Raw genomic sequence first — 11826 nt, forward strand, 5'->3', positions numbered from 1 at the left:
AAATTTTTACGTTATCGTATTACCGATCAAACAAGATAAATATACACCTATCGAACCAGAAAACATTGTCAACGCCATAGCATCTTTATTAGATGTAACCAGAGAGTATATGAGAGTGCTCACGCCCGGGTTTTGGCCGTGCCCATATAGTGCTGCCCCCTACTCTAGTACTTAGCCTGGATCAGCTCCTACATCATCTTTAGCATGGACAAGATCCTACATCATCTTTAGCCTGGATCAGATCCTACATCATCTTTAGCCTAGAACAGATCCTACATCATCTTTAGCCTGGATCAGATCCTACATCATCTTTAGACTGGATCAGATCGTACATCATCATTGGCCAGGATTAGGACATACAGTTTATATTGTTTTATATCAAATATGTAACTAATATACAAATCTCTAATAATATAAATTATATTCATAGAAGTATTTTAATTTTTCCCGAGCCTTTGTTGTAAACTCTAGTTTTAAAAAATAGAAAAGCTGGAAGATTTCGAAGAAACACAGATTTTATATCGATGTTTAAAAGCCACCATCTTGGAAATTAATTTAATGATGAAATACTTACTGTCATCAATATTGTCTCCAATTTTTTTCATATTTTTAGGCACAGTTATTATTAATTAAACCAAATTGAAAACCAATTCTTTCTACGAAAATTTAGAAGAATAACTTTAGGGTTACCCTGAAATTTTCAGAATATGTTTAATTGACACAAATCTATAAAACGTATTTTTTAAATTTTAATTATACAGGGTGATTCACGCAATTGTTACAAGTCATAACTCCGTTATTATTGCATTTACAAAAAAATGCCAAAGGAGAAAGATAAATGGTTCGAAGAGAACTACATCTGTAGGTCTTTAAATTTTTTTAGATGCAGCAGTGCATGTGCAATTAACAATTGCATCATTTCTTTAAATAGAAATGCATATTGTTTTTTACACAGATCGATTCTTCTGTTCATTCTACGTAAAAAATGATTAGGGTACACATGGCAAAAAATTATTAGATCTCGAGATATTTTCAAAAAATGTCTTTATTGAAGAAGATGCTCAAACGCTTCTCCATTACATTCTAAACATTTCTTATAACGTATTTTTATTGTTTGCATAACTGCGTTTAAATTATCTGCAGTTATTGCTGCACATTCCACTATGATTCTTTCTCTCAGATTCTGTACAGAATCTATGGGGTTTGAATAAATTCTATCTTTCAAATAACCCCACAGAAAAAGTCAAGGGGACTTAAATCAGGTGCACGGGCTGGCCAACGTATTGATGTATAAACGCAGTTATGCAAACAATAAAAAAACGTTATAAGAAATGTTTAGAATGTAATGGAGAAGCGTTTGAGCATCTTCTTCAATAAAGACATTTTTTGAAAATATCTCGAGATCTAATAATTTTTTGCCGTGTGTACCCTAATCATTTTTTACGTAGAATGAACAGAAGAATCGATCTGTGTAAAAAACAATATGCATTTCTATTTAAAGAAATGATGCAATTGTTAATTGCACATGCACTGCTGCATCTAAAAAAAATCGAATGGCCTACAGATGTAGTTCTCTTCGAACCATTTATCTTCTTCCTTTGGCATTTTTTTGTAAATGCAATAATAACGGAGTTATGACTTGTAACAATTGCGTGAATCACCCTGTAGATAGACCCACATTAAAAAGTTGTAAAACGCAACTTTTAATATTTTTTCTACAATTCTGATCAATTGCAATTTTTTAAAAAACTTCTTTTCACATCCTGCAGTAAACTAATTGCTCTAGTTTCCAAAAAAAGTTCAAATCGTATAGTATATTAAAATAGTGGTAACTCTACGCTACAGACAGGGATTGGAACGGTTATGAAAATAACTGTTTAAACTGTTATTTTTCGGTTCTGATTGAAATAGTTATTAAGAACCGAAATGATGTTATGTTATAACACTTATAACTGTTACGAGAATATCGGTACTGGCTGGCAGTTCTGGCTTATATCGGTTACGGTTACGATTTTGGAGAACCGATATTATGTATTTCGGTTCAGGATTTCGGTTCCGGATTTCGGTTCTCTGTCATTCTGTATTCTATATTGTGTTCGACCTAATATTTATTATTTAAACAATTTATAAATAAATAAATATTTATAATTTGTTTCTATATTTATTGTTTGAAATACCATTTCAATAATTTAAAACAATAGTTTAAATAAATAAATTTTTATAATTTGTTTCTATAGTAATTATTTGAATTGTTATTTCAATAATAATTTATTGTTAAAATAATTGTTTAAATAAATAAATTTTTATAATTTGTTTCTATATTAATTATTTGAATTGTTATTTCTCAATAATAATTTATTGTTAAAATAATTTAAATAAATAAATTTTTATAATTTGTTTCCATATTCATTATTTGAATTGTTATTTCAATAATTTATTGTTAAAATAAATAGATTTTTATAATCTATACAAATTTGTTATTTGTTTTTATTTATTTAAACAATTATTTTCACAATAAATTATTAGAATAATATAATTCACAAATAGAAAAATATATAAATTTATTTATTTAAACCAGTGAGATGAGCAACCCCCGCGGACTGCAGTGGGCCAAAAGTGAAAACATAAGAATACGCGCGGGCCGCAACCGGCAACGGACGCAATTGTTGAAAGTAACAATTAAAAATCGGCGACGCAGGCCGCCTCGCCACGTCACTGGGGGCTCATGTCGGGCGAAGCTATTTTGTTTTCTGGTTCGAAAAAAACGTCGACGTTACAAACTTGAAAGGGTGATTTCTGAAGATAAAAGTCTGCTCTATCGCGTGGTATAGTTCGATTTTCCGCTGGACCCTAATTTTTTGAGATAAATTGAAAAATATCCTCAAAAATTGGTGCAAAAGTAGTGTCTCTCCGTCTTTAATCATTGTTTAAACATGTTTAAACAATCATAATGTATTAATATTGGATATCACTGTATTCGGGAAAGTCTACAGAATCTTTTGCTGTAAAGAACAATTCAATATCTTTTATAATAACCACAATATTTGTCTAAAGTTGAAAAATATGTTTTTTTTCAAAGCCATGTTTTTCAAAAACTGTGCGTATAGGAGAAAAATTAAGGACAGATTCGGAATCAGCGCAAAAAACTCTATAAGAAGGACCCAACAGTATATTCAAAACAAATTTGGTGTTGGACAGTGTAATCGGTTCTCCAGAACCGTTAGGCCTGTTGCACAGTCGAGCGCAATTTTCCGGTCTCAAATACGTTCTAAAATTCTAAAAAAAATGTTACATATTTTGGATCCTAAGATGCATTTTATAGAATTTTTTCAGATTTTTTGGTTGCAAACTGTGGTCGTAAATAATGAAAAACCCCCCAAAAATCGGAAAAATATAGATTTCTAGAAAATATGAAAACATGCTTTTTACTGTTTGGTTCCTTGATAAAGTACTACAGCAGGCAGTGTCGTCAATTTTTTTCAGATTTTTTTATTGTGGGACATCATTGTCAACATTTTTTCGACGTTTCTGCTGTGAGGAGGAAAGTTATACTTATTGATTTTACCGCGGGTGTATATTAAGTAATTTTTAACGTTATTACATGTTATTATACATTACAAAACGCAATTGTTTGACCTAAGAAATGCGATTTAATAGAAAGAAGAATTGTGTTCTGTGCGCGATATATGTACATACTGTGACTCGCAAAAATTTTCGGACGCTCTAAAAATGATAACTTTTTTAATATTATACTATACGATTTGAACTTTTTGGGAAGCTAGAACAATTAGTTTAGTACAGGATGTGAAAATAATTTTTTCAAAAATAGTAACTGATCGGAATTGTAGAAAAAATGAGAGACACTTGGGGAAACTAAAACACCTGGCAGAAGACTGTGAAGGGGCAGAAAGAATTAACATAGGTATAGAAAAGATAGTACAGGAGAAAAGAGTGGGAGAAATTGTAGAATGGGTTAGGAGTATAGAGAAAAAAAGGAAAGAATTAATCACAAGGTATAATCAAGAGACTGGCAGGATTAGCGGGGAGACATTGGGATAGATCACATAGACAATAAGGTATTTGATGTGGCATGGGATATGGATGGATGGGTGGAGGAACGGATGAATGGATAAATAGAGGGATGAATGGCTTCGAGAATTATAATCCATGTCCAATTTCTGGGCCACGAGGCTGAAATAAATAAATAAATACGTATTTACTTACTTACTAAAAATTGCATTTTACAACATCTTTATATGGGCCGACATTGAAAATTTAAAAAATACGTTTTGTAAATCTGTGTCAATTAAACATATTCTGAAAATTTCGTCAAAATCGGTCGACGTTGCAATGAGCTACAAACGCTTTAATATAAAATAATAATTCTTAAAAAATATTCTGTTATTTTACACCGATATACCCGACCCGACCCGTATTATGTTACAATGTTTCACTCCACTCCACGGCGACCGAAACCCTCGAGCTTCACTTTCCTTTTCTCCGTTCGTCATCATAGAATAGTGTTTCCTGAAAATTGAATGTCTCTAGCCAGACTCGAGTTTTCGACATTTATAGCAAGCTTGCTATAATCGTATCTTATTTGTCAAAATTTAGTTTTCCATTTAAAATATTTTGTTGTTAAAACTCATCAATAGTTTTAAATAGTACTTGAACAATATTAAAAATGATACTGAAATATTGGAATATTACAATTTGGAATGAAGGGTCTAGCCGGACGAGGTAGTCCTCCGAATTATTTAAACAGCCGTTGCGCCATTCAATTTTTGGTCAATTTTTCCCATTTACTTGCATTAATTTAATCATATAATTGCATTTAATTGAAATTGATAATTGAGATTTTTTCCCGATTTTTTGGTTCAAAATGTTAATTACACAAACTGAAAAACACGCAAAAATTCGACAAATGCAGATTTATTTGAGAAACTGAAAAGTAGCATTGATCATATTTTTAGACTAGCAACAAACCAGAACTTTTTTTACGACAGCGCGTAAACGACAAAGAGGGACTTTGCAATGACTCCAAGAAAAATGATAAACTTAATGACTCCGAGAAAAATAAAGAACTTAATGACGCTGAGGAAAATGAAAAATTTAATAACTCCAAGAAAAATGGAAACTTCAATGACTCTATGAAAAAACTTGACGGCACTGAGGAAAATGAAAAATTTAATAACTCCAAGAAAAATGGAAAACTTAATGACTTTGAAAAAAATAAAGAACTTACTGACTCTGAGGAAAATGAAAAATTTAATAACTCCCAGTTAACAAGCAGTCTTCAATGCCTCTTAAAAATGCAATTAATCATGTAAGGATTGATCAGGTGTTTCTCGCTATATTAAAAAATATTTACAAATCCTTTGACAAATTCTGCTTTGTGGCGTCAGGATACTGCTTTCGACATACCATCACAGTTTGTATAGTATACATATATTATTTCTCCTCTTTGTTTCTAGATAAAATTTTATTATGATCCTCCATTAGTTTAACGCCCCGTTCAGCGGTATCATTGACCACCTTCAGTCCATGTTTCAGTCAGACTACTTATTATTCATAATAACTTCTTTTTCCGATATTAGAACTATTTTTACCACATTTTTATTAGCTCGCTTTCTTGTTCTTTTGTAGATTGGAGCGTATTAATGAATTTATTTATATATAATATCTCTGTCAGTTATGTATACATATATGAAAAAACTCTTCAAACAAAATTTTTAGTATATATATAAGGAGGTGGATATAGTATCAAAGAAAAAAAATTTTTTCAAAGTCATTATTTAAAGTTTTCAAGGTCACGGATGTTTTTTCTATCAACAACTGTTTATGCTATATATGGATTCTTAAAGAGAAAAAAGACAAATTCAACGATATATCATAACGTCTATTTATGTCATGATTTAAAAAATTCTCATTTTCCATTAAAAACTCATTTTCCCATGATCCAAACGGCCCCAAAATTTTTCCAGACCATTTTCTCAACATTTGTCACAATTCTGGTTTACGGGACCAAAAAAATTTCATGGTCGAAAAATAAGGTCCACCTTAATGTTGCATATACGTAAATTACGAGAAGCAGTAAAGAGTGCTTAACGTCGAAGAAGAAAATCCGGGTAACTAAAACTTAATATGTACTACATTCCACGTTATTAGAATAATTGTAGTTTAATTATGATATATTTTAAAATTGATATAATTATATCAACATTTTTTATTTACACCTAAAAACGCCACTGTCTCGGAAGGAAATGGACATTCGAGAGAAGCAATGAAATTAGAGCATCATTGCGAAAAAAGATGAGTTTGCAATAACCTCAATATACATTTTATGAAATTCTATTATAATTATAGTTATGATTGTATTTTTTAATAAATAAACTTGTGTATGCTAGTATAAAATCAATTTATATATATTATACAATTTATTTTATTATTTGTTTGACAACTAATAAATCTACAAATTGATTCATAAACTAAAAAATACTTCCTGCATTTTCGTATTCTCCAATCAGTCCAAATAAATACCATCAACCTGTTCTCGATCATATACCAATTTTTATTAATGCAATTATGACAGTAACAAAACGTTTCTATTTAAAATGAATACATATTTTGAACATAGTTTTTACATTTTTAATTTTTTGGAAGGTTAAAAAATGTAATTAAAAAAGTAATGAAAAATAAAAATTAAAAAAAAATCCCCGCTGCACGGGGACACGAATGCTAGCTCCAGATTGCGATTCATACGCTCGACGGCTCGACAGCCGAATTTCAGTTTCGCTTCCGCCGTAAAGCAATAGAACATGGCAACATGGCAAGTGCTAAAAATAGATTGTGGCTGGCATAAGCGCACAAGCAGCGCACACGGATATAGTAAAGGTACGTTGGTGAGTGTAGCGCGCGGGCGCGTTGCTAACACGATACAGTGTCTTCTGTGGTGGCCTCTGGTGGCCTCCTGTTCCTCACTCCAGTCAGAATATATCCTAGAGGGCGTAAGAGAAATATTCGAGCGACACAGATGTCGTCAGATGTGCTAACAGTAAAGTGGGTTCTGTTTCTTGCTAAAGATGATGTAGGTTCTGTTCCATGCTAAAGATGATGTAGGAGCTGTTCCAGGCTAAACATGATGTGGAGACAAAAGCGGCACGGTCAAAAGCCGGGCGTGAGCACTCTCATATACTCTCTGATGTAACCGAAGAAATAAATCTAGACTCATTCAGTATAAGGAAATCAAACAACATCGAAGATATACCTTGGAAATACATTATAAATCAAATAAAAAGGGCATTTCAAGATCGACCTACAAAAATAACAATATGCACTGGCCAAGTAACAATACCACCAGAGGAAGATAGAACCAACATAATCGAAGAAAAACATATGTCGGCCATCGGTGGACATAAAGGGATAACAAAAACCTACCATCGGATTCGACAATTATATTACTGGGAAGGAATGAAAAAGGATATTCGAAATTTTATACGCACTTGCAACGAATGTCAATTAAAGAAACTAACGAGAATTAAAACAAAGCAACCAATGATATTAACAGATACACCGGGAATGGCCTTTGATAAAGTCGGTATAGACGCTGTAGGACCATTGCCAGAAACAAAAAATGGAAATAAGTACATATTAACCATGCAAGATCTGTTAACTAAATACTCAGTAGCAGTACCTCTAAATCGAATAACAGCCGCAGATATTGCAGATGGCTTTATTAAAAATTTCATTTGCCGATTTGGAGCCCCAAAAGCAATATTAACAGATTTGGGAACCAACTTTACCTCGAATCTTATGAAACAAGTAGCAAAGAAATTCAAAATCAAACATTATAAAACCACGGCCTACCATCCACAAAGTAATGGTTCAATAGAAAGATCGCACCATGTATTAATGGAATATCTGAAACAGTATGTGAATAATGCGACAAATTGGAACAATTGGTTAGATTTGGCTATGTTCTCATATAATACATCGGTACATGAAGGAACAAGATTCTCTCCACATGAACTAGTATTTGGAAAAATTGCTCGTGAGCCAACAAGTAGCAATCCGGTAAAAGAAAACCTGGAACCTACTTACGCAGAATATCTCAGAGATTTACATTCAACAATCAACGAACTACAATTATCTGCGCGTAAGAACCTAAACGCCGCCAAAGTCAAATCAAAATATTATTATGATCGAAAAATAAACCCACAAAACTTTAAGGTGGCAGATCTGGTATATTTGTTGAAAGAACCATTCAAAGGAAAGTTCAGCGATCAATATACTGGACCTCATAAAGTTATAGAAATTTTACCAAACCAAAACATAAAAATTTTAGTTAATGGTAACCATCGTACTGTACACATAAATAAATTAAAAAAGGCCCACATTCGACCTGAACCACAACGGAAATTGCAGACGAGACTGTAGACATACAACAAGACAGACATGACTAACGAAGACAGATATAATATTCTAACACAACTAACAATATTTATATAAATAAATACAGCTCCAATAAATAAAATGCCAATACCAAAGGCCAAATACAACCACGAGGAAATAGTAGAAGAATACTATGGACCTATGGATGGGGTACTACCCATAAACCATCCCGAAACATATCGAAAACTATTGTCCCTACGGTGCGTAAGAGCGCCCTGGGACGGAGCAGTGTATACTCTAGGAGAAACCAGGGCATGCCGAGACTGCTATTACGACATGTCGGAGGAGGACGTATGGGCACACGAGGAAAGAGGACTCCACGTGCTATGTGCCCCCGCAGCGGCGAGAAAAGCTACAAAATGCAAAATCTGTGAAATAAGAATTGCCGAAATGCAACCAGCATGGAAGTGCCCGGACTGTATAGAAGAACACTTTATACTGACCCACACAGATTGGTGATGGATATACAGGGGAGTTCTCCATGAAGTAGATCAAAGATGGTGAACACCACCGCAACCACCACCACAACATCAAAGTACATTCTAATTCACATATTATACCTTAACCATATATCTATATCTATACATCTATATCTTTCATATACATACACATAATCAAGTAAATTCTATATATACATATTCCCCAAACAACAATCTTATTCTTGTCCCAACCGACCCAACCGACTATTTCACTGCGTTATCTCCAATTAATTAAAGAATGCTATTATTAGTATTCAAACACTAATGATAACATTCTTCCGTTAGCCCCGCAAACAACGAATATACGAACCATTAACGTATAGTAATATATAAGATACTAACCTTAGCAAAAACCAATATAAGTATTGAATCAAATAAGCAGCGAGAAAATCTGTTACAGAAAATGTTAAGGTTTTACCTAATATTCACGTTCATACAACCCTCGCGCACCATTATCGGATACGATTGTAATGGACACCACCTAAACGTGACCACTCTTTCCCTAAAAAACATCAACGACTGCGACATCAACCACGTCACCACGAAGACAGAAGAAGTCCACATTCAACTACTCCAGCTGTCCGATTTCAATTATGTCGATATAAGACAATGCAAGGTCGAAATGTACAGAGTAATTAACTACTGTGGTATGTATTCTCACACATCAGCGGTACAAAACGGAATAATCGAATACATTGAACCCGTGACCGAAGATCAGTGCAACAAAATGCACCTGTTCGGTATAATGTATATAGGAAGAAATATACAACTAAGCGGCTTAAGAATAAACTCTACGGAAACAAGAACCTTTACTTTGGCGGGAGAATTGAACGTCAACGGTAAATGTCAGGGAGTACAATTCTCAGATCCATACGGATCTTGGGACAATGTAGTCGTACAAGCTGTCGCAAAAATAACACTAAAAACAGCATCAGTACCAGTGAAATTGGAGACGAACAAAATAATGTTAACATCAGGAACCGTGTGCACATTCCAAGACGAAACATGCCTAGACAACGACGATGGATCCACCTTCTGGAGGTCATTCCCACAATCCACCTGCAAATTTGAGCAATACGACATCTTGTATGAAGGACTGGCATCAAAAATCACAGACAGCGTGGACCAAGAAAGATCCCCGTCAGTATTCGCTTTAACCACAGGAGACATAACGTTTGCATTGACTCAATTGGGTGAGATGCCAATATGCGGATACACCCTCTTCCGAACAGAACACCCGAAATTGTTCATCTTAGAAACAACGAAAGAAAGCACATTTATTAGGAAAAAGCCAATGCGTGTGGAAAACCTTGATATTTTCACCTATATAAACTCAAAATTTGTTTATATAGAAAGACACATTAAGAACCAGATGACCAACCTTTATAGAAATATCATTACGCAAAAGTGCAATTTAGAAAAACAAGTGTTAACCAATGCACTGACTATAGCCACTTTAAAACCCGATGAATTTGCACAAATAGTTACAAAACAACCGGGACACATGGCTCTAGTGGCCGGAGAAGTGATCCACATAATAAAATGCGTCGCGGTGGATGTAAAAATCCGACGCACCGATGACTGCTATTCTGAGTTACCAGTTAGCCACAGAAACCAATCAAAATTCCTAACACCTATAACCCACATACTCACAAGTCATGGAACCCATAGAGATTGTAGTCAGGTACTACCAGTAATGTACGAGATTGACCAACATTGGCATAGGTTATCACCAAGTCCAATAGAGGTCATCGCACCCCAAACACTGCAACCAATGAAGGAACCCGAATGGAAGTACGTCAACCCATCCAAATTGGCTACCAGCGGAATCTACACTCAAAACGATCTCAACGATTTACGAGATCATATCATGTTCCCTGCCGAGAAATCAGCTGTGTTAAATTCTGTCGCACGAAGCATGACAGGAAAAAACATACCAGCAAATTCAATTTCCATTATGGGCATGATGAACGAAGAAACACTAAATGAAATAGCAGAAAGCGCAGCCAGAAAATTCTGGAATGGATTCATCACATTTGGATCTTTTAGCGCAGGAGTGCTAGCTGTGTTTATCATCTTCAAATTTATTAAGACGATACTCGACACCATAATACACGGTTATCAGCTACACTCGATATACGGATTCGGTCTCACCTTGTGCGGAGCCGCATGGAGTTCGCTGACGCACCTGCTCATACGCCGAGCTGACGAACGAAGAAACAAGACCCCAGCAGCTGACGAGTCGAGCGACGACCTTCGCGACACCCGATCCAGGGCCGACAGACCGGGTACATCCGAGTTCAACAAAGTAGCGGAGCAGCTTAAACAAATTTCCTTTGGAAATTTGCTTTCTAAAGGGGAAGGTGTCACGTCCGGTGGTCCAACCGTCATTAATAAATAATAAATAACCACAATACAAATATTCCCTAACTCTATTTAATAATTTCTTTAACTAATGTTGCGCAAGAAATAGAAATAAAATATTGTAATCATATACTAAGCGAATAAACCGAAATATAATACGCGAGCGAGGTTAAATAACAAAAGCAGCTGCAGGCCACCTACAGCGCAAAAATTACAAGAAAACCACCCAAGCAAAAATTAAATACCAAGAAGACCAAGAACGCAATAGAGCTGACACATAGACCGAAAGCACTCTGGATGAACGCGAGAAACGGAGGATCCAGCTGAGAGAGAGAAAGACACAGGAATAATTCAACGAATAAAAACTGCAGAATACGATTATGATGACAAGTGAAAACCGAACCAACTCCACAAGGATTTGGGGTAGAACAAAAGATAGAAGAAAATATAAAAACGACGACACCTCGCCAGCGTGGCAGTAGTAATAAAACCAGCAGTCGAGTAACGAGTCGTACTATTATAATCTCAAACA

General features: G+C 34.5%; 1 protein-coding gene across 1 annotated transcript; it reads left to right on the forward strand.

The window, feature by feature from the left end:
• The first annotated feature begins 9327 nt into the window (after positions 1 to 9327).
• On the forward strand, positions 9328 to 11826 carry LOC143217563 (uncharacterized). The gene has a single exon (XM_076441973.1). It carries the CDS (start codon positions 9334 to 9336, stop codon positions 11329 to 11331), a length of 1998 nt encoding a protein of 665 aa, XP_076298088.1. The 5' UTR covers positions 9328 to 9333; the 3' UTR covers positions 11332 to 11826.

The sequence above is a fragment of the Lasioglossum baleicum genome, chromosome 17 (genome assembly GCF_051020765.1).
Source record: "Lasioglossum baleicum chromosome 17, iyLasBale1, whole genome shotgun sequence".
Classification (NCBI taxonomy): domain Eukaryota; kingdom Metazoa; phylum Arthropoda; class Insecta; order Hymenoptera; family Halictidae; genus Lasioglossum; species Lasioglossum baleicum.

Bases quoted from the DNA above. Each gene is read 5' to 3' on its own strand.
- LOC143217563 (XM_076441973.1), top strand. From the start codon at position 9,334: ATGTTAAGGTTTTACCTAATATTCACGTTCATACAACCCTCGCGCACC.